Genomic DNA, 23,377 nt, shown 5'->3' on the forward strand with positions numbered 1-23,377 from the left:
TAGGCGATTTTAATCTAGCTAAAAAAAATTATCATTCAAAAAAATATTAATCCACCCTATTAACAATTCTTGAAACGCCTTATTAGTGACGATCCTCAAAAAAAAAATGTAAAAGGTTGGTGAAAATAAATTCAGGACCACTCATAAACATAGACAAAAACTATCAGAACCAACCCTCTTGAGAAAATGGAGGCGTGGCGTAGTCCTCGTAAATGGTGGATAATACTACAGTAATAAATAAACAAATTTTAATTGAGAAATTTTAATAAATAAAATTTTTTTGGTCCGGCTTCGCAGGAAGTCCAATTTAGAAACTAGTAAAAAAAACTCATACACACCTCAATGTAAAGCGCTTTTGAGACAAGTGGCTTACAAGCCCGTTCCCGTTGCAGTGATTGTGCGTCCCGGTACTCAACCAGTGGTGCAAAAGGTTCCGCAAAACGGGGGCTAAATCAGATAGTAGATTCTGCATAACAGAAAGAAGTTACGCCCAAATTACGCCCAACGCCCGTTGGGACTAAATCGATCAACTAAAGCTCACTCTCTCTCTCTCTACCAGTAGTGATTCATTCACAACTATCAGGTGAGTTTTCTTGCAATCGATCTCGATGTCATGTACATAAATTATCGCATATATATATATATATATAATTCTTCTTGTTTCTAAGTTTGCGTTTGTTTTTAGTGGCCGCCACTCATTTAATGAATTGACCTAAAGATATATATACACACACGAGCGTATACATATGGATTTCGTACCTTGATCTCTTGGATTTGTGAATAATATGTGCATTGAGCCTGCATGCAATATCCAAAAGCGATTGATGAATAGATGAATTGAATGGCAGATTAGGTTTGAAGGTGAAGAACGCAGAGAACAGGCTTGCAAGACGCTGATTCAAAGCATGTATTAGGTGTAAAAGGTAAAGTTATGCTCATTCTTTGTTAACGTTGTGATTGCCAACTGGCAATTGAGGGATTACGAATTTATTGGTATCTAGGTATGCAAATTTGAATTGTCTTGGTTAAATTTGCTTGATTAAGTACGGGGATTCGAGTAGAAGTCAATGAATTCTTGCGGATGCCATTGTTTGCTTATGGTAGTTTTGGGTTTCTAATTTATTTCATTCTGGTGCGTGCATATATGAACTTGCTACTGGTGCAACCACGAGTTCACTGTTCTTATTCTCTCGTACTGTTTGTTGTCTTCCTTCATAGGACCGGTATGGATTTTAATTCCGGTGGCGAGGCTCCTGCTATACTGCAGTTGCGGAAATGGGACCCACCTGGAGTTCAACTAAACCTATCAGAATTCCGTGAAGCTTTCATTTCTCCAACAAGGGAGCTTTTGTTATTGCTTTCCTATCAATGTGAAGCTTTGCTGCTTCCTCTAGTAAATGGTGAATTTCTAATGTCATCTGCCTCCCTTGGCTTGCACAAGTTTTTGGTAAGTTGCCAATATTTGATTATCTTGTTTTGCATCTGCAGGGGAATCTATAAATAGTAAGAATTCTGAAACTGGTTGTTATGAGAATATTCAGAATCTTGGTTCTTTAGCTTCTGGTTCACCAGAGTTGGCCGCGCCTAGTAGGTCAGTTCCAAGGGAGAACATTTCAAGCACTTCCGAATCAATAAAGATGGTTTCTGAAAATGATTTTTCTGTTGACATTAATTTTTCAAGATCTAATAATTACCCTTTTCTTGGTGATGTAAACTCATTGTCTTGGGGTATATGTGGGGATAACTATAATCAGCATGAGGAGGCCTCATTTAGAGAATTACTTTTCGTGTCTGGCAACCATGGTGTGACAGTCCATGCTTTTCGTCAATCCCAAGGAACCAGTGGGATGATCAAACCCTCATCAGAGGGTGAGACTGGAGAAGGGATGTGGGTGGAATGGGGGCCTTCTACTGCCTTACCCCACAATAAGGTGGCACCGGTACACTCTAGCGTGGGTTGTGAAGCCCCTGGAGATGTCCTGGATGTAAAGAGGACCAATGGAACTAAGGAAAGTCTGGATAGTCTTTGTGCGGAAGCTGAAGACGATGAGTTGTCAAGAAGTGTTCCTCCAAAGCGATTTTTGCAAACTTTTTTGATCGAAGCTGAAACTATGAAATCTGATGGTAAAATTTGGACAAGGTTCCCAGAGAAGTCGTCATTTCCTTCCTCAGCAATGGTTGTTTCGTTTAGCATTTTTGATAGTAATTCGCCTCTTTTGGACTTACTTTGTCATGGCAGTACTGTGTCGCATGAAAAAGAGAGCTGTAGTAAATCTGTTTTAGATCATGTGAATAATACATCTACAAAGTCAGATACGAGCTCCTCCAGCAAAGTACTTAAACCTGATGCTTTGTCTGACTCTTTGAGTGGTGGAATTAGTGGTTCATACAAATGCTCTCGGGTGTTCTCTAGCAATTCACATCATTTTATTGGATTTGCCTTAAAATTGGTGGATCCTGTATCTGTCAACACAAGTGATTTACGTGAAAAGAACTGGGACAAAAATTTACTTGTTGTTGCCAAATTAGAGAGGTGGGGCATACAGTGGGTTTGTTTGGTGAAGCTTGATGAAATTATAGACAGGGACCCAGTGGTTGAGTGGACGGACTTTGGATTTTCTGATACCTTTCTTATTTGTCTTAATGCTGCTGGATTAGTTTTATTTTATGGTGCTATGACTGGTGAGTATGTAGCGCATTTAGATATTTTACAAATTTGTGGACGTCATCCTCAATTAAATTTTCAGGAGCAAGAAAAATTAGTTACGGAAGGTGATTTGGCTTCCAGAGGTGCTGATATTGTAAATAAACAAGATACGGTTAATAGCAAGTCATTTTGTCAAACTGGTGATTTTGTTGGTAAAAGAATGTTTAGAAGGCTGCTTTTTGCTTCACACACCTCACTCTTAGCCGTAATTGATGATTATGGTGTAATTTATGTAATACGAGGCGGCGACCATATGCCAGAGAAGTATTATTCATTTGAGAAATTGCTTCCCAATTTTCAGCATATAGGTCTTGGAACATTGGTTGGTTGGGAGGTTGGTGGTGCTGAAATAAGCCACCAAAGGTTATTTTCTGATATTTCAGGTTGTCATAATTCAAATGTGGAATCCATAAGGAATAAAAGTTCATCCTTTATGGATGTCTTTAATGAGCTTTACAAAATCCAGGAAAAGCGTCTTAAGGAGAAGGGCTGTCAGCGTGATTCATTTACGAGTGGTTTTTCTTCTGCTTCCCAAATGATGGATCAAAGGTTTTGTGTTTCTCAGTTATCATCACGCCTTATGAGAGAAATCTTTCTTCCAACAGATAAATTTAGTGAAGATGATATTGTTTGTTTTTCTCCTTTTGGAATCACTCGGCTCATTAGAAAGCAAAATGGAAAGGACAAAAGAAGTCAGATTGTTCATTCCCATTTGCATGTAGACTCAGTAGTGAATGATGACCAGTACTTTAACCTCCAAGGTTGGGATGCCTCTATTGGAGAAGCCGTTGGTTGCACTTTCCTGGGATGTTTTTATTTGGTGACAGAGGCTGGTCTTTCAGTAGTTCTTCCTTCAGTACCAGTTTCTAAAAATTTTCTTCCTGTTGAAGCTATTGGATATCGACAACCAAGCATCGGTACTGACACTGGGCATCAAATTGGGGACCTTTTGGAAGTGAAGGGATTGAAACAGCCTTGGTCACCTTGGAAAGTAGAAGTTTTGGATAAAATTCTTTTATTCGATGGTCCGGAAGAGGCAGATTGCTTATGCTTGGAAAATGGTAAGAATCTTTAAAAATGTAGTTAAGAGTGTTATAGCCAGCCGAAACATACTTGCTATTAAATGGTAGCCATTGTATTCATTAGCAATGGACTAGTGTTTTTCATAATTATATGCTGCTTCAGGCTTTATTTCTAGCACTTCAATTTGGTATGCTTTTACCTTTTTCTCCACGTCCTATTGTTATTTATTTTTATTAATTTTGCATTGAGTTCTTTTCTCATGGCAAGTGATGAACTTTCAATTGATGATTTTTAATGCTTTTACTCAAAAAAAAAGAAAAAAAAGAAAAAAGAAAATGGAAAAAAAAAGAGAAAAAGAAGAAGCTATATGTTTACTCTTCAACTGTAATAAAATCAAAATTCAAATTAATAGTATTTTGAAGTTTGAGACCTGGTAGTTTCTTATATTTTAGGGGTAGTTTGGCAGTTAAAATTACCAGCTATTCGGTTCACCACGGAAGTGACGTCCATGATGAGTAGTTTGATAGTTAATAGTGGACTACTGTTGCAAATGCTACATACCAATTCCGGATAGGCATAACTTATTCTCATTCTCAAGTGAATCTTGCTTCAGTTGTTTGGAAGCCTTTGCTTTTGGAGAGAGTCAAATTTTATCTTGATGATAACTCTCTTGGCATATAGGCTGTTGTTTTAGGGGTTGGTGTGTTGGTTCATGTGTGGCTTGTTTTTGTTTATGTGTCTGGACTGTTGTTTTTTGTCGCATTCCTAGTCATTTGCTAGAAGGATTCCTCATCTTTCTTTGCCATCGTATATCTATTTTCTCTTTGTAATTTATCCTTGTAGATTGAAGCTTAAGTTACTTTGCAAGGTGATTAATTGGCACATTAGTTCTACAAATTAATAATTGATTGCCTTTAAACTTTGTATTGGACTGCTATAAGTTGGATTAACTTTGGACGTTTAAAGCCACAACATTAACTCAAACCATATGCTCAAACCATATGGAAGATGGTACTCTTGCTAGACCACTATTTCTCTGAAATTGGAGTTGATATGAAATTTTATTGAAGTAAAAAAGCTTATATACGAAAATACGATTCTTCCTTCTGTTGGTTCAGTAGAATTAAGGAATCAACTACTACCTTTTATTGTAGAAGCATTGCGCTTTATTGTGTTAGTTGAACTATCAATTTGCTTGTTTTAGTTAGTAGCCAACTAGCCCTAGAAGCAATTCCGGGTAGCCCGAACAGGTGTCAGTTGGAAAAATGATATGAGGTGGCCTAATCTTGTATATCAATAACGAAAAACTAAGTAGTATGGGCAATTCTACGGGAGTGTTGTGTCTGACACATGCACATGTGTGTAACTAGTGTCATGAAATCAGGATCACCGGGAAAGGTGATCTCCTCTTTCTTTTTCGCTATATTTTCTTTTTCATTTTGGGGATGGATGCTTTCAGTAGGATGCAAGGATATTTCTTGAGGGGCTTTGAGGTCGGTGCAGCTCCTGGAGGTCTCCTTGTATTATTTCTTCTTATTTGCCTATGAAACTATTGTTTTTTTGTGGCATAGATGCAGAGCAATTGAGTACTCAAGGAGCTTCACTGTCTGTTTTGGAGCTTTATGTGGATTGGAGGTAAATATTGGAAAAAATGATATGATTTTGATGGGGAAATGGAAGAGGTGACTACTGACTAGTCTGGCAGCTATTTTAGGTGGAAGGTCGGATCTTCCCTGTGTTCTTTTTGTGGCTAGTGTTGGCCTTCTTACAAGGCAAAATCATTGTGTATTCTATGTTTAGAAGGTCTTAAGAGTATATTGGTGGACAGAAGAGGTATTTGTCTAATTTGATTCAATGGAGAGAGAAACGAGGGGACAATTCCATTTATGCAGCAGTTGTACATTATATCCGCGATAATCTCATTTCTTTGGATGAAGATTCTTATTAATGCAAGGCAGGATTATTCATGTCATAACTAATATGTACTTTATCTAGACTTCTTATCCGTAACATACTTTTTTTCCATATTTCCTTTTCCAACTTTAGTTTGGAAAAGGCTTGAGACGCTTTATTCGGACTTTTTATTGGGAACTAGAGTATGAGTTTAAGTACCATCTAAGATATGGGAATACGATATGTTCTCTTATGAATGGAGGAGTGGTATCAAGAAGTTTAGGATGTTTAATCAAGATCGTTTTGGAAAATGATCGTGTACACATAGAAGATGGATTCTTCATGGAGAAAAATGGTAGAGAATGTATGAAACTACGATGGGAGATTGGTTGTCTAACAAATTTCGAGTTTCTTATAGAGTTGAGCTATTGGGAGCATCGAGAAAGGTTGGTAGGAGTTCTCCAAATTGATTGGATATGTTATGGGCAATGGGCAGTGCGTGAGGGTTTTGGCTTAATCCTTAGTGCGGGGATGACCCATTGAATTGTAGTGACTAGCCGTTCTGGTCTGTTTTCTTAAAACAAGTGAATTCATATTATTCCCCCATTTCTCACACACAATAAGTCAGTCATTTCCTTTCCTTTCTCTTCCATCATATTTTTCAAATAAGATGAATGGTTAACAATATCTTTTCCTTTCTTTTCTCTCATTTTTCCAAACAAGGAGCAGTTAACACTATCATCTCCTTTCCTTTCTTTTCTGTCATTATAAATGTTATCCTGTCCTTTCCTTTTTTCTCCTTCTTATCCAAACACATTGTTAATAAGGTGCTGGGAGGATGGGGACCCTAGTCCTTTCATTGGAAGGGTATACCTATCAATGTGGCTTTCTTTGGAAAAACCATGTTTCAGTGAGAATATTGACCATTGTTAATTACTGGTTTAGGGGGGAGTTCCCTTCTAATCGGTGTTGCATGTGAAAGAGTGATAGTCTTTAAATAATTTATTGATTATTGCAATGTGGCTGGGGATCTATGAGCCCTCTGCCATTCTCTTTTTTGGATTCCATCTTGTTTGCTCGATACAGCTTGCGAGACTTTCTTATATAGAGGGTGGAGTAAGGTGAACAAGAGAGCTTGATCTGTATGGCAGGTGGGACCATTATATTTCTGATGTTGCATATAAAAAGAGTGGAATGGGCACACTTCTGAGTGGAGTTGAAAGTTAGGTAGCTAAAATGACGTTTCATTTCTGTTAGTTCTTCTGTAATTTCTCTGAATGAAAAGAAGTTTTAAAGTTTGTATTCTTGGTATTTACTTTTTGTGCAGATGGACAGCTCTCCTTTGGCATTCTCTGTGAGATGACTTTCCATTTTCTCTAATTTTCTCGTACTGCTTTGGCTTTCGATCAGCCCTGTCAGTTTAATGAAGCTAATCCCTGTTCTGACATCCCAAACCAACCACACTATCCGTGGGTTTTTGAATCAAATCCTTTAGTAGAAAGAAAAAAAGTAGGAATATTTAGTCAATTTTGGATTCTGGACTAAATAAAGAATTAGTTTTAAAAGTTTTTTTACCACAAGCTAGTGGCAGTCTTTGTGACAAAAGAATCACAAATAGCTTTAAAGGAAAATTCTATAGGACAGTTATTAGACCGACTATTCTATATGGGGCAGAATGTGGGCTTTGAAAAACAAGCAAGAGCAATGCCTTCCTGTAGCAGAAATGAGGATGTTAAAATGAATGATCGGAGTGCCTAGAAGAGATAGGGTTATTAATGAGAGAGAGAGAAAAATTAGGATTGACACTCGTTAGGGAGAAAATAAGAGAAAGAAGACTTACATAGTATGGACATATACAATAAAGACATATAGATGCTGTAAAAATCTGACTTCAAAGTTCTGGTCAACTGAACTAGATGTTTGGCACTGATAAGGTTATAAGTCATAATATTAAGGAATATGTGCCCTGCATGATAGAGAAAATGCTTTGTTTAATTGGGGGTCAAGCTCTCTGCACTATGAAAGCTGGGAATGCATTTTTTAATCCGGAGTTGAGTTTCCTATGGTATGGTAAGTTGGAAAGGCGTAGTTTAATCAACTACTTGTTTTTGGTGGGAGTCAGCTAAGATTATTTGTTTCTGGCTTGCTAAGATATGGAAAGAGATCTGTCTCCCTTTGTTAATGGGCCTCTTAAAGGCAATAGCCATTTTGTGCTGTTAGTTAATTCTGACTCGTCTGGTCCAATGGTCAATCATCTCCAAATTTAGATGATGTTGGCTCTTATAATTCTCATTGTCGGTACAAGCTATGCCTATATTTGAGACATAATAATACAATGAACTGTTGTCTGAATTTGCTTTTTTGATTTGTTTGTGATGGATGCGTGGCATTCTTTTTCTTTTGGGAATCAATGCGTGTTTACCATTCATGAAATAAATTTTGATTGCATAATGACATACAGACTGATATTATGTCAGGGTGGGACTTGAAAATTTTCCGGATGCGTCGCTTGCAATTGGCTTTGGACTACTTGAAGTTTGACGAGATTGAGAAGTAAGATTCTGTTGTTTATCTTGGTCTCTTTATTTTTACCTTTTCTTTAATAGACTTGAAAACTTACTAAATAATACATCAAAGAGAAGTATGCGTGTGGTCAGTATTGGAAGCCAGTGTTTTTTGAGTGGACATTATTTTGAAAATAATAAAATCGACTTTCTCTTAGCATGCTTTTCGATTAAGTATCCGTGTAGGAGAAAGTATTCTTGTCATAAGGATGTCAATGGTGCTAACTGGCTCATCAGTGAGGAATCCTCTTGTGAGGGAGGCATCATCTAGGGTGAACTTGGTAGAACAAAGTCATTTAATTGATTTTCACAAGGAGAGGGTACAACATACTAGATCCATTTAGAATTTCACAGTAGGTTCTTATGAATGAGTAGGAGATGCATGTCTTACATTATATATTGTGGGCCTCCAAGTGGAGTCGGCTAGGTGGAATTCGAGATTGACTTGTAAAAGAGAGAGGGAGGAGAACCACAGACTTCTCAAAGTTAGGGATTGATATCAATCTACTAAAGAAGTCAAGGCCTAGCCTAGTGTTTCTTAGACTCTTCAAAAAGATGGCAAAAATATACCAGAGCGTCTCCCTCAAGTTTGTCAACTCTTAAGTCTCAAGGTTGTTAAAATCTTGGTCTGTACTAAAAGGTGTTCCTTCTAAATGTGTAGTAGAGTGTTATTTGTTATTCATAGCTTAGGACAAGACGGTTCTCATGCTGACGTCGTGTTTAATAAGGTCATATCATGCGTCCTTATTGCAGTTTAATAGGATGCCACCATGTGCATTAAGGCTGTTTGATAGGATGAAGTATTTGGGGTTCATTAAAACTATAGAGATGACAAAGGCATATAAGGGTGAGACCGTGAGAATGTTGAGACGGTGAGTTGCTAGGCGTACCTAACAAGCTTCTATTGGTTTATAAGGTGCTACTGCAGGCCATATATCATCTGAGATTGAGACTGCCTTTTGTTTTTTTTTTTTTTTTTTCGCTGAGGTATGTGCAGGAAAGGTCCAGTTATCAAACCAAGTATTGTTTGGATTCTAGAGGGTTGTGACATTTTCGTGTACACTATGGTGGGCTATAGTGACAGCCACTTAGCCGATGGGTCATGCTTCCAATTCCGCCTATTCAGTAGGGGTGGCAATTCGGGTTCGCGTGTGATAATCGTGTCGTGTCGAACTAGGGGTATAACACTAAACAGGTCAACCCGAACACGACATGATTAATAATCGTGTCACAGATCTTAAACCCGAACATGACATGTTTATTAAACAGGTAACACAACACGACACGTGTAACCCGTTTAATAAACGTGTCGTGTTAGACACACCAAACATGACCTGTTTAACATGTTTACCCATTTAACCTGTTTTAACATGTTTACCCATTTAACCTGTTTTAACATGTTTACCCCTTTAACCTGTTTAACATGTTTACCTGCTTAACTTGTTTAAGGTGTTTACCCACTTAACCTGTTTAAAGTGGCCAAAGATTAAAATACTAACAAATTAAAATACTATCAAACATTACTAGAAATTTTGTTTTGTAGTGATGTAGTCCAAAAGAGAGATTAAAAGCCAAAGATAAAGATTAAGTTACAAGTCATAAGTTACAGACCGAAATAAAGATAAATCATAAGTTATTACAGACCGAAATAAAAATATTTAATAGAAATGTCAGGGCAACATGCAATCTTCTTAAAAGCCAAAGATCCACAACTCAAAAACTTCCTTTTGGAATTTGCATGCACTCTTTTCTGAAACACCCAAAAGTAGAAATTCCTACAAAATAGGTAAGTGTAAAATAAGTTTAGATAAAAAAAAAAAAAAAAAAAAAAAAAAAAAAAAAAAAAACAGATTGAAATATAAAAGAATGCATGTAACAAATTATATGAAAAATAAAACAAATGTAGAGGGCTTTTTTACCTAGCTAGATTTTAATGTTCGGTCACGCTAACACTGGTGGAACATTGGCCTTCAGCAGGGTCATCATTGTTGATATTAAGTTTCATCATATTATCAATCAAGGCATCCACTTGAAGCTTCATTGTATCTATAGTAAAACATACACAAAAAAATTATTACTTCACTATTTTCTGCAATAATAAAAATATAGTTTGAAATTTATTGTAAGTCATTTACCTTTCAAACCAAAAAGCCAATCCCTCTTGCATACCAAAGCCTCCACATTTTCTGGTTTAAGTGCACTACGATATTGATCAAGAACCCGACCACCAACACTAAATGCAAACTCAGAAGCAACTGTAGTGATTGGAATGCTCAATATATCACGAGGTATTTGAGCAAGCACTGGATACCTAAACTGATTGGCTTTCCAATAGGTAAGCACGTCAAGGTTCGCATTCTTATTGATTTTTGGTTCATCTAAATAGAGTTCCAACTTTGATTTTTGGGCATTTCCAAGCAATTTATCATTCTCAAATGAGTCAAATTCCTACATTACAGTAATTAAGAAAAACAAATAGATCAATCAATGGTAAAAAGTAGAAAAACAAATAGATGTAATGAATAAAATAGGCATTAAAGGAATTTAATGTCTCACAAAAGTATTATTCACCTTCATAACATCAATGAACTTTTTAGTTAATTGTCCCTCATCAACTTGCCGGTGCCCACTTTCATCATTTGGTGAAGATGTGGATTTGGTGGTACAAGCCATAGGAGAATTCAACAAATATTGATCAAAAAGGTTAAACAGTGCATCACGAACTAGTGTGCTCTCAATGTTGTTATCACCATTAAGCTTGTTATAGCTAAAAATAACAAACCCAAGCTTGTATCTAGGATCTAAAATCACAGCAATAGCAAGGATCATGCTATAATCAGACCAATACTTTGCAAACTTTGAATACATTTGAGTTGCCATCTTGCTCATAAACTGATCCTTACTATCCATTTCCTCTCGCAATGTCAATTGAACCGAAAACACAGATGGAAAATGCAAGTTTGCTGTGGGATACTTGGATCCAGAAAAGATGTTTGTAACATCATAAAAAACAGTTAAGAACTTGTAAATCTTTTCTATCCTACTCCACTCCTCTTGAGATGGGCAGAACTTGTAATTTGAATCACTCAAGTGCAAATGACAAAAAGCCCGATGATAATAAATGGTAGACTCAAGCATAAGATATGTTGCATTCCATCTTGTAGGAACATCTTGCCTTAACCCTCTTTTACATTCTAAGGAAACATGAGAGACACATTCCAAGAATTTTTGTTTCCTCATTTGAGAACCTTTGACATACTTAACACTCTCACGAATCTTTATGATTGATTCATCAACCTCTTTTAACCCCTCTTGCACTATCAAATTTAAGATATGTGCACAACAACGAATGTGAAAAAACTCCCCACCACTTAATAAAGCATCATTCAAATTGAGTTGAGACTTCAACAATTCAACAAATGAACAGTTTGAAGAAGCATTGTCTAGAGTAATTGAAAATAGTTTCTTTTCAATCCCCTATTCAGCTAGCAATGTATAAATCTTTTTTGTCAAAGCAACACCTGTGTGGAGATGGCATATAAGAGAAGTTCAAAACTCTTTTTTTGTAAGCGCCCATCTACATCAATAAAATGTGCAGTAAGAGATAAGTACCCATCGGTAGTCAGAGAAGACCACAAATCAGATGTTAGAGAAATCCTACCATTTGTTGATTCCAACATATGTCGAAGCCTACCCTTTTCATATTTATGCATCCTTAATATGTCAGCCTTGGCTGTGTTCCTACTTACGGGTTGAGCCTCCTCATTTAAATAACGACACATGTTTCTAATGCCCTCATATTCAACAAATTGAAATGGCAGATCATGCATAATGATAGCAGCACTCACTAACTCATGAAATTTATTAAAATCAAACTTAGAAGCACGCATAGATATGGATCTAAATGACTGAGATAAAAGCAACTGACCTATGTCCCGTGTATCCCTCCTAACACACGAATCTATATGCCTCTTTAAATTACCAGTGCCATACCTGCCCTCCGCAATATACTCAGTCCCACAGTTCTTACATCTGCATCTTCTCTTGTCCTTGCCGGGTGGAAGTATATCATACTGCAACCAAACTTTTGATGTGAGTTTTCTTTTGCGCTTCGTGTCTTGTTTCTTTTTCGGTTGTACTTGCACATCTGCATTTTCATTCTGATCCACTTCAAGGTCAATCAAATCAAGATCATCTTTTGATCCACTTTCGTCAAGTCTCATGGTAGAATCCATCTAAATATTACCAAATAAATAAATAAATAAATAAATCGAACATATATAATAATTAATAAAGAGGACATATATAATAATTAATCAAACAAAAATTGAACAAGTTGACCTATTCACCCCCTCTAAATTATTAAAGTGTGAATCACAACTTAATCAACATAACAATTTACACACTGCACTACTCATGTAACTCACACTATTAAATTGATAAACAAAAAATAATAATAAATAAATCCTTACCACTTGTAAAATTATCAAAATTAGGAACTAGAAATAATCACAGGCATCGCCATAAGAATACATGTTTTCAATTTCATAATGGGTGTCTGTCTTTATTTAGTGTCTGGTATTGAAACTTAACATTCAAGCCGCCACCAGTTTTATCAAATCACTTCATAAATTTAACCTTGTTACCACATTGACAGCAATTTATATGGGTGAAACACCATTATCTCAATATCTCATAACAATATTTTCAAGTGAAAGAGAAACATATAGAGCCGAATCAAAAGGACAATGCAAATGCAATCACATTGCTATATTAACCGATGATCCAGTCACTACAATACACAGATCGATCATTAGAAATTTGCCCAACAAGTGATTGACATAAAATTGACAAGGAAATCAAAATGGAAATAAAGATGACAAATGGAGTGTTCGATTGAGCAAACAATGCAAAACACAAATTATTTCCAAAACAACCATATCGAATATGTAGCACACTATGTCAAGCAATTTAAATAGATCAAACCAAACAACACAATCAGCAGAACAAAATAAAACAGAAGAGCCATACAAAGTTACAAACCAGTGAACACCCCCAAATTAGAAAGGACAGAAGCATCTAGCACAATACATATATACATCAAATTTTCTAAAAAACAACAATAATAATGGAAAAAAAAAAAATTAGATAAAACTTGTCTAAAAGTAGATCTGAAAGAAAAAAATTAAAGAAAACTTGTTTTCAAGTAGATCTGAAAGAGGGAAGACAAAAAAATCGAACTCTTGTTGTTTCAAAGTAGATCTGAAAGAGAAAAGACAAAAAAATTAAAGAAAAAGTAGAAAACTTACTTCGATTGTTCAAGGTTTGTGTTCTTCGCTGGTCGCTCGAACTGTAGACTGTAGTGTTCTTGGTCGCTTGAGGTGTGGTGTGGATTTGAGAGAGAGAGGGAGTTGTCTGGCAGTCTTTCAGAGAGAGAGAGAGGAAAGAGGAGAGACTGAAGAGTGAAGAGAAGGCGCCGCATAAGTATGATATATTTTGTATAATAGCCTTAATAGGATTTCTGATGTAATCATGAAATGACCAAAATGTCCCCTAATAATCAGGTCAAAACAGGTAACGGGTTAGACGGGGTCACGGGTGACACATTTAATTAAACGGGTTACACGGGTTGAGACACAAAACCCGAACATGACACGTTTAACCAAGCGGGTTATTCGTGTCCCGTTTACGACACGAACTTGTTTATGGTAAACCCATTACCTATTTAACTCGTGTCGTGTACGTGTCGTGTTGGCAGGTCGTGTCGAACTTTGCCACCCCTACTATTCAGGCATTGCACAAGGTGCATCGGGGTACCTCTGGTTGTCAAGTCTAGGTTCTTACAACAGACTTCAAAGATGCTTCTAGAGAAGGCATTGGGGCTTACTTAAAAATAAATTTTTTCTTCCAGCAAGGTTACGAGGAAAGAGGTCCTTGTCATGTTATCCCAGCAATGAGGATTATTTGAAGAGATGATGTTCTTGCAGTAATGTATAGATTCCTTGTTTCCATTGAAGAACTTAGTTCTTGTAAAGAAGGTGCCAAGGTCTATCTGCAGTCATACCGTATACAGGCACGGACCTAACAAGGGCTCAGTGAGGGCATTATTACCTATGTTTTTTGTTAATATTTTTAAAACGCCCTTACTCAATTTGTAAAATTACCCTTCACATTTTTGCCCCCACTAACTTTTTTGGATCCAAAAGATAATCATCTCTCTCTTTTCAGTCTATACCGCCCCCACATTCATGGTAATAAGTTCTCTCTCTCACCCTCATAGTCCCACTCAAATTTTGAAAATACCCATTATATCTTTGCACCCACTTATATGTTTAGATCCAAAAGAAAGTAAAGTAATCGGCTCTCTTCTCTTGTTTCTTCACTCTCTACTGTCCCCCATCTATGGTAATCTAGGAAGCATAGACACAACTAAAAGGTCAAAGAATCTGCATGACACATGTTGGACACGGCTTGACTCGTGATGGCCAAGTCAATTATATTTATTATTTTATTTTATAAAAAAAATCATCGTCAATTGTTTTAATTTTAATTATTTTAATTATTGTTTTAATTTTAATTATTTATTTATTCTTCAACGGCACCCCTCCTTATAAAATTCCTGGGTCCGTCACTGACCATATAGGTAGTAAATTTGAAGATTGGGGGATGTTTGTAAAGAGACAAATTGCATGATACGGCCTCATTGAGGGCCAGAACTCTGCCTTGTTAAGCAAGCCTATTGGAGATGATTTTTGCACATACAAGACTATAAGAGAATGTAGCATAAACCGATTGAGAACACTTGATATGATAAACCAGCTGAAAATATGTAGTTCTTTAAGGGGGCAGACTGTGCCTTGATGCCTCATGGCAAGGTTGAGGTCACCAGGTAGAGGTTGATTGGTAGAGATACAAGGTATCCTAGAAGTCCCCTTGAAATATTGCGTAAGACCAACTTATGATGAAGAATTGCTTCCATAACACTTGCATGTTAACGAGTGTATGGTACACTCTGAATACAGATATGTCCTCAAAATAAAATAACAGTTGTCAAGGACGGCAGTGAGACGATGGGGGATAAGCTTCATTGTTGAGAGGGAAACAACTTGGATACTTGATAGCCATATTTAATAATGCCCAGTGGAAGCAGTTACAACAAATGCGTTTGAACCATCAATCTTATGGTAAAAGATACTCGCTTCAGCTCAAGGTAAATGATATTGTTATATAAGCATCCCCAATATAGTTATGGCAAATTGAACATCTCAGAACACTGGCGATGAAGGGTATATAGACCTCGATATTGTAGCATGTGAATAAGTCATAGACTTGAAGCGTTGCACTTAATTGAGCCTGAACCACAATGTAGAAGCCAAAATATTAAGTGCAAGGTAAAAGGAATCACGACTGATTTTGTTTCCTTATTTATATATATTATGAGATTAACGTATCAATTATCAGAATATGTTGAGATTTTCATACAATATATGGGCATGACTGCAGTTATGACTTAATACATAACAGAATATTGAGATAGGATTCATATAGCTGACCTCCATGTTGTGATAAATCTTTGTCGAGATCTGTTGTCGTAACAACCCGTTTTTCTCTAATCTTGTTTAATATTCTACTCCCAACTCATGGATTCATCCATTTTTAATATACCATTTCTTGTCTAGCAATGTGTCCTGTGTACATTTACAAATCTGTATGCTCATATACTGTACAATTTTACCCTATAAAATAGAATAAAAATATTAAAAGTGCCCTTGGATTTGGGAATTTGATGAATTTGACTCTTAAACAAATACCAACATCCAGCACACTACCCAGTTCTATGTTATATAGGGTGTAAGACTTAATTATTCATTTTTTGGGATTGTCAACATGGTAGCTTACAAAGTAGGAGTATATCGGTATCATATGTTTACTGCAATGTAAGTTTTGAAGATGTAAGAATAGAACTATGGTGAAATACAAGAAAAAGGGAATTACCCAGTGTGTGGTTAGGGGAAGACTGGAGAAATATTATTTTACGCAATTGGCAGGATGCGGGAAGGGAAAGACTGGAGAAGTATTATTTTACACATGTGGCTGCTGGCAAAGTAAATATTATGGACAAAAGGTAGACATTATGAGGATGCGATGTACGAGGGGCAAATTAGTTTGCAGGTGGAGTATATAGATATCATCTACAAGTAGAGGACCATTGAAATTTGGCTGTGCAGAAGTATAATTGTATATACAAACATATACTGCACAACAATTGGTCAATACGATTCAGAATTCAACAGCATTTAGAAACTGTCGTCACTAGTTTTAACCAATCCATAATGCAATCTTCTACACATGAACAATCTATATTCTTCTAATTATTATTATTATTATTATTTATTCCACCAGATTTTTTTTTTTTTTTTTTTTTTTTTTTTTTGATAAATAAAATTATATTATAAAAAAAAGGCTCAAAAGGGGAGTAGATCCCTAGAAAATACAAAAGACCGCAAAGGGCCTCAAGCCTTCAAGGAGGCCAAAAAATCAACAATCTCCTCTAAAGATCTATGATTTCTTCCTGAAACCCAACAAAAAGTGTGGAAAGAATCGAGAATTTAAGCACCGAAATCGACATCGCCTTCCCTTCAAAATATCTCCTATTCCTTTCAAGCCAAATACACCACCACACACAAAGTGGCGTAGCCCTCCACGCATCCTGATAGTGAGCCCCCACAGGGCAACCTCTCCACGCCTCAATCATCCCTCTAGCGGATCCAGGCATAACCCAAAAAAACCCAAATAAGCCAATCATCAAATCCCAGCACTCTCTAGCCAAAGAGCAATGAATGAGAAGGTGATCTACTATTTCCTCATCACGAAGACACATATAACAACGATTGACCATTACCTGGTCTCTCTTTCTCAAGTTATCCTGGGTTAAGATCCTACTCAGAACGGAGGTCCACACAAAGAAAGCCACCTTGAGAGGAGCCTTAGAGCGCGAAACAGACTTCCAAGGAAAACGAACACCGGGATCAATCGAGAGACACCTGAAGAAAGACCTTAGCTCAAAATGCCCCTGAGAGTTTGCAACCCAAGACCAACCATCCGAATCCTCACAATCCTTTGGCGATACAACAACTCCAAGAAACGAATGGCCTCCTCGATCTCCCAATCCTGAAACAAACGTCTGAATCGAACATTCCAAACCAGTCTCCCACTATCAAGGTGATAACAGTTGACCACCATGGCCTGCCTATCCGAAGCAATCCTGTAAAGCTGAGGAAAAGCGAGAGCAAGGGGAACCTCCCCACACCACACATCCTCCTAAAAACAAATCCTCCTCCCATCCTTGAGTCGAAACCGAATGTGTTTGGAAAAGTCATCCCAACCCTTCCGAATAAAATTCCAAACCCCCACCTCCCGAGGACCCCTCACTTCCAGAGAACTCCACCCTTCTCTCATCTCCCCAAAACGACAAGCCACAACCCTCCTCCAAAGTCAGTGTCTCTCCACACCAAACCTCCACAACCATTTCCCAAGGAGGGCCTTATAAAAGGCACCAATCTACGGAGACCCAACCCACCATTATGAATTGGCCTGCAAACCTGTTCCCATCGCACCAAATGAAACTTAAACTCTTCACCTCTACCCCCTTACAGAAAATTACGCTGCAACCTCTCAATCCTCTCCACAACTGAAGAGGGAATCTGAAAAAGAGAAATAAAAAAAGTGGGAAGGCATGAGAGAGTGCTCTTAATCAGAGTGGCCCTGCCTCCCTTGGAAAGATACTGCTTCTTCCAACCCACCAACCTACTCTCAAACCTATCCACCACTGGGTCCCAAACCCCCACACTCCTCGAAGGAGCTCCCAAAGGCCAACCCAAGTAAGAAATGGGAAAGGAACCAGTACGGCAACCAAGAATGTCAGCAAAAGCCTCAATCTCAGGGACCTCCCCAACCGGCACCAAAATACTCTTTCCAACATTCACCTCTCAGCAGGACTCCAGAAGAAATCTCATGGTAAATCCATCCGAACCTGGGGCTTTATCCCCATTGTAACTCTTCAAAGCAATCAGAACTTCCTCCTTAGAAAAAGGCAACTCCAAACCCGAGCACTCCTCATTAGAAATAGAATCAAACTAAAGCCCTTCAAGCAAAGGTCTCCATACAACAGTCTCTGTGAACAACTTCTCAAAAAACTCTGAAAAGCCCTTGCAAATCTCCTCCTCCTTGCAATAAAAAACCCCCTCAACTCGAATCTTCCTTATATGATTGCCCCTTCTATGGGCATTGGCCGATCTGTGGAAAAATTTGTGTTTCTATCCCCCTCCTTAAGCTACAAGGCTCTAGATTTTTGCCTCCACGAGATCTCCTCCATGATTGCAATCTCAGCAAACTCTGTCTTACACTTTGCCCTCCTAACCTTCAAAGAGTCCACCAAATCCCCTTAACCCTCCATCCGGTCAATAGCAGCAATCTCAGCAAGAACCCGATTTTTTCTCTATTCCAGATTCCTGAAGACCTCTTTATTCCAAGTCTTAAGATTCTCCTTTAAGAGACGCAAACTGCCTGCAAGCACATGACTAGGGGTGCCAACCACACTGTACCCCTCCCACCAAAGGCGGACCGTCTCCAGAAAACCCTCAGCCCGCAGCCACATATTCTCGAATCTGAACGGAGAACGTCTACTACGCAACCCGCCACAATCCAACATCAACGGAACATGGTCAGAGATAGGACGAGCCAAAGTAGCCTGAACAACATCAAAGAACCTCTCCTCCCACTCCCTCGACACAAGGAATCTGTCAAGCCGAGAAATATTAGGGGGAGAGCGGCCACTAGACCAAGTAAACTGCCCACCAACCAAAGGCAAATCAACCAACCTAAACTCATCAATAAACTTCGAGAAGGCCACCTACCTCCCGTTGACCTCTCGAACGGAGAGCGAACAACATTGAAATCCCCTCCAACACACCAAGGCAAAAACCATTGACTTCTAATCTCCCCCAACTCCTCCCAAAGCAACTGGCGCTTACCGTCCTCTAAAGGACCATAAACACCAGAAAAGACCCAATGAACACCATCCTCCACCAAAAGCAAGAATGCATGAAACAGAGAAGCGCCTTACCTGGGCATCCACTTTAGACGCCCATCTGTTATCCCACATGATCAAGATACCCCCCGAGGAGCCATCAGCACCCAAAGCAATCCACTCCACAAATCTCCCTCCCCAAAGACTTCTCACAATCCTATTAGACATCGAAGCAAGTTTGGTCTCTTGAAGACACACCACATGACCTCCACCTTTACGAATGACCGACTTCACCACTTTTCTTCTGTCCGGGTCATTGAGACGCCGGACATTCCATGAAAGAATTTGTAGCTTCATAGGGAAACACCTGAAGAAGCAAACCCTCCCCTCCTTCCACTACCTCTCTCTCCTGACCTGGACCCCCTATTTCTCCTTTCATACGTGATAAAATCATTGGGACTTTGCATCACTATCTCCCCTTTCCCCTCCAGCAACCTTTCCTTACCACCCACCTTTTCCTTAAAATGAGAATTGAGAACATCATTAAACAAACATATCGCCTCATCCACCCTACCTTCAAAAGAAACACCCAACAAAGAGCCCACTTCCAAACCTTTCTCCCTCACCCAATCCTCCTTAAGGTCATTCACTGTAACAACATCAATCGAGTCTTTAACCCAATTCCCCCGCGGCGGAACAACAGCCAAAGGGACAGCCAAATTCATTGCTTGTTCCAAGTCTTCCCATGGAATCATGCCCAAGTCCTCATCAAAGGAAGAACCTGCAGCTCCCTCCCAATCATCAAGAACAGAAGAGGAATGTGAGCAAAACTGCGAAGCAGGCTCCTCCTCTGTCAACACGCCCCTTGAATCACAAAGAAAACCTTTCAAAGCCAAATGGTCCCGTATCTCCTTCAACAGAACAGAGGCCGTTTCATCATCAAGCTTCACTTTCACATTCCGACCTACACATACCGTAACCCCCTCATAGTTACCCTCATTTCGGCCGGAGAAACCAAACTTATTCCTAGAACCACCACCATGCTTCCCAGCAAAATCCGAGTCCCTCTCAACAACCGGTGCTAAGGAATGAGAAACCACCCTTCTTCCGTCCCAAGGATTTCCTCGACACCCCATTCCCCCCCCCCCCCCCCAAAACAAAGACGGAGAAAAAGAAGAAGAAGAGAACGGCTTAGGAGGAGAAGCTTCAGAGGGAACTGAGAACATACCCGGATCTAAACCCGACTGTAGGGATGCCACCCATTTTTGCTTATCCTTTCGTCTCCACTTTTTGCGAAGAGCGGGAAGGATAATCTTTTTCTTAGGCAAACGATGTCTCTGCACCGGATCCTTCACTCGTTGATCATCTTTGAATCTCGCTCTCAACGAACCAGTAGCACCAGAATCCTTTTCATCTATCGAGGAAGACAAAGGCTCAAAACTGTTTGACAAACCCAACCCAGATCCACAACTCGACCCACTCTTTAACCCTAAAGACCCACCAACAGAAACATCTTTAGAGGATTGGGCGCTCGGCCCACCATCCACAACACAAGAAACTTGCACACCACTGACCAAGCCTAAAGATCCAGAAACAGGCCTTTTAAAATCTGAAGGCCCTTCAAGCGGCCCATCAGACAAAGGCAAAACATCACAAGCTAAAGCCCCATTACCTAGCCCAACATCAGGCCCAACAACACGTGTGCTTCAGAGTCTTCCTAACCCAAGAAGAATGGGGAGCCGAATTTGAATTAATCGTGGGTACAGCTGTTCTCCATTGGGAACGGGCAAGGCCTGAACGCCAACCACGTGTATGGTCAGTATTGCTCCCCCTCTCATGTGCCTGCTGAGTGTGGAAATCACCACGTTGTCTTCTCTGTTCCCACTGCTGCAAAAAAGGCCGACTACCATTTCCGGTGAGACCTCCACCGCACTGCATCTTTCGAAACCCTTCTTGCCGGCGGCGAATCGACTAGGAAGCGCGTCTCTCCATTCCTTCCATACCTGGAACTTTGCCATTCCTTTTTTTTCTCATGGATTCCCACCTCAGCCATTCTTTCTCCTTAAGCAAGTGCGATCCATCACCTCCTTCCAAGATGTCAGTCGTTGGAACAAGCTCGGGATGCTTCTCCTCCCAAACAGTCACCTTATAACAGAACTGGTCATCATGAATGAACACAAACGAAGGGCAAACCCTACCATCAGAAACGGTGATTCGGACTCTTTCAGCGTCCAAAGCTTCATCAGCATCCACCCAAATAAACCCACCACAAAGATAGCTGACTGTTATGAACAGAGCATGACTCCAAAGGTGGAGAGGGAGACCGTACATCGTCACCTTCTTCAGCCCCTTCTCTTTCAACACCTCTGAACACCCCACCCTGAAACTCCACGCATCCAAACTAAGAGTTGCCGTTCCCCAGTCACGGCGACCCCCCTTGAGCACTCGAGATTGTGGAAAAATACCTCCTTGATTAGTGGTAGGTTAGCACTAGAATTGTGTAAATATTTGTTTCCTAGAGTTTAGGGATTTGATTGATAGAGAATTAGGGATTCTTGATTGATAGAGAATCAGGGATTCTTGATTATAAGGATTTCAAAATTAAGTTAGTTGCTGATTTTTCTCTTTGTAATTTCTTATATATAGCCCAACAGAGGCTCTTGTAAAATAGAATTAACAGATTCAATATAATTGAATTCATTTCTCCACATGGTATCAGAGCTTTAAGGCTTGGATTTCTTGAAGGAAAAAAAATTCAGCGTTTTTATTTTATTTTTATTTTTTCTGTTCAGGCCTTCATAGCCAATTTTCTGTGACTTGCCTTCATCGCAGTCATTCTCTAGCAATTTCTTTTGCCAATTTTCGCATAACCCTTCTGTCCTGCCTTCATAGCCGATTGTTGAAGAATGTCAGAAACTACTGTTCAACCATCCCAATCACCTGAGGAAGAGCAGGTTCAGCGCCCCACAAGTGAACTGCAGAATATTCAACCGGCGTACCGACTTAATGGAAGGAACTACTTGAAATGGTCTCAATTGGTTCGAACTTTTCTGAAAGGAAAAGGGAAACTAAGTCACTTGTTGGGAACGGGACCAAAGAAAGGTGATGCAGGTTTCGAAGCGTGGGACGAGGAGGACTCAATGGTCATGTCCTGGTTGTGGAATTCCATGACGCTTGAAATCAGCGATACATGCATGTTCCTACCAACTGTGAAGGCCATCTGGGACGCTCTCAACCAGACTTACTCCAAGGTTCGTGATGCGGCGTAAGTATACGAGATCAAGACAAAGACAACATCTACAAAACAGGGGAACAAGTCCGTGACTAAGTATGCCAATTTTCTGCAAAACTAGTGGCAACAACTGGATTACTACCGGGTGATTGATTTGAAGTGCAGCGAATGCGCTGTAATTATCAAAAATTTCATTGAAAAAGATCGAGTTTATGATTTTCTCGCTGGCCTAAACTCTGAATTTGATCAAGTCAGAATTCAAATTTTGGGCAAGAAGGAGGTACCATCTCTTAATGAGGTGATTTCATTGATTTGGGCTGAAGAGAGTCGGAGAGGAATCATGCTTGAACCTCAGTCGATTGACAGCTCAGCACTCGTAGTCTCTGGTGACAACAAGCGGGGTTTCACTCTAGAACAAACGCAAAAAGCTGAACATGGAAAGGCGGAATTATCGAAGGGGGCAAACCGAGATAATCTTTGGTGTACATACTGTAAAAAGTCGCGACATACCAGGGATCGTTGCTGGAAATTACACGGGAAACCACCCACATCCAGCCAAGAATGGGGAAACAAAGGAGGACAGCAACAACGACAACAAGGACAAGCCTATATGACCTCACAGGTGGGTCAGGACCAGGCAAAAGAATATGGAGGATTCGACGGTGAAGAAATAGAGAAGTTAAGAAATCTGCTGGGAACCCTTGAGAAACCATCTTCTGGTGCTTGTTCTTTAGCCCTCTCAGGTGAGTCTTTATTCTTTCTTGGATTAAATGTTTCTGATAAATTGTTTGTGGATTCATGGATCATAGACTCGGGAGCCACAGACCACATGACACATGCCTCAAACCAGTTCAACACTTATACCCCATGTCCTAGCAATAGGAAAATCACTGTTGCTGATGGAACCACAACCACGGTTGCTGGTGTAG

General features: G+C 39.2%; 1 protein-coding gene across 3 annotated transcripts in view; it reads left to right on the plus strand.

The window, feature by feature from the left end:
- The first annotated feature begins 331 nt into the window (after positions 1–331).
- The window catches only part of LOC132284280 (uncharacterized), a 54,743-nt gene continuing 31,697 nt past the window's right edge, over positions 332–23,377 (plus strand). The window contains exons 1-5 of one of the 3 annotated variants that reach the window (XM_059786370.1): positions 332–583; positions 849–923; positions 1,219–1,400; positions 1,489–3,768; positions 8,101–8,176. In XM_059786370.1, coding sequence (XP_059642353.1) covers positions 1,226–1,400; positions 1,489–3,768; positions 8,101–8,176 — 2,531 coding nt within the window. In that variant the 5' untranslated portion in view covers positions 332–583; positions 849–923; positions 1,219–1,225. The remainder of the gene's footprint in view (positions 584–848; positions 924–1,218; positions 1,401–1,488; positions 3,769–8,100; positions 8,177–23,377) is intronic. The other 2 variants (XM_059786368.1, XM_059786369.1) reach the window with 2 other exon arrangements.

Source organism: Cornus florida, unplaced genomic scaffold, assembly GCF_030987335.1.
Source record: "Cornus florida cultivar Cherokee Brave unplaced genomic scaffold, ASM3098733v1 CherokeeBrave_3.0.0_Hap2_Chr11, whole genome shotgun sequence".
Classification (NCBI taxonomy): domain Eukaryota; kingdom Viridiplantae; phylum Streptophyta; class Magnoliopsida; order Cornales; family Cornaceae; genus Cornus; species Cornus florida.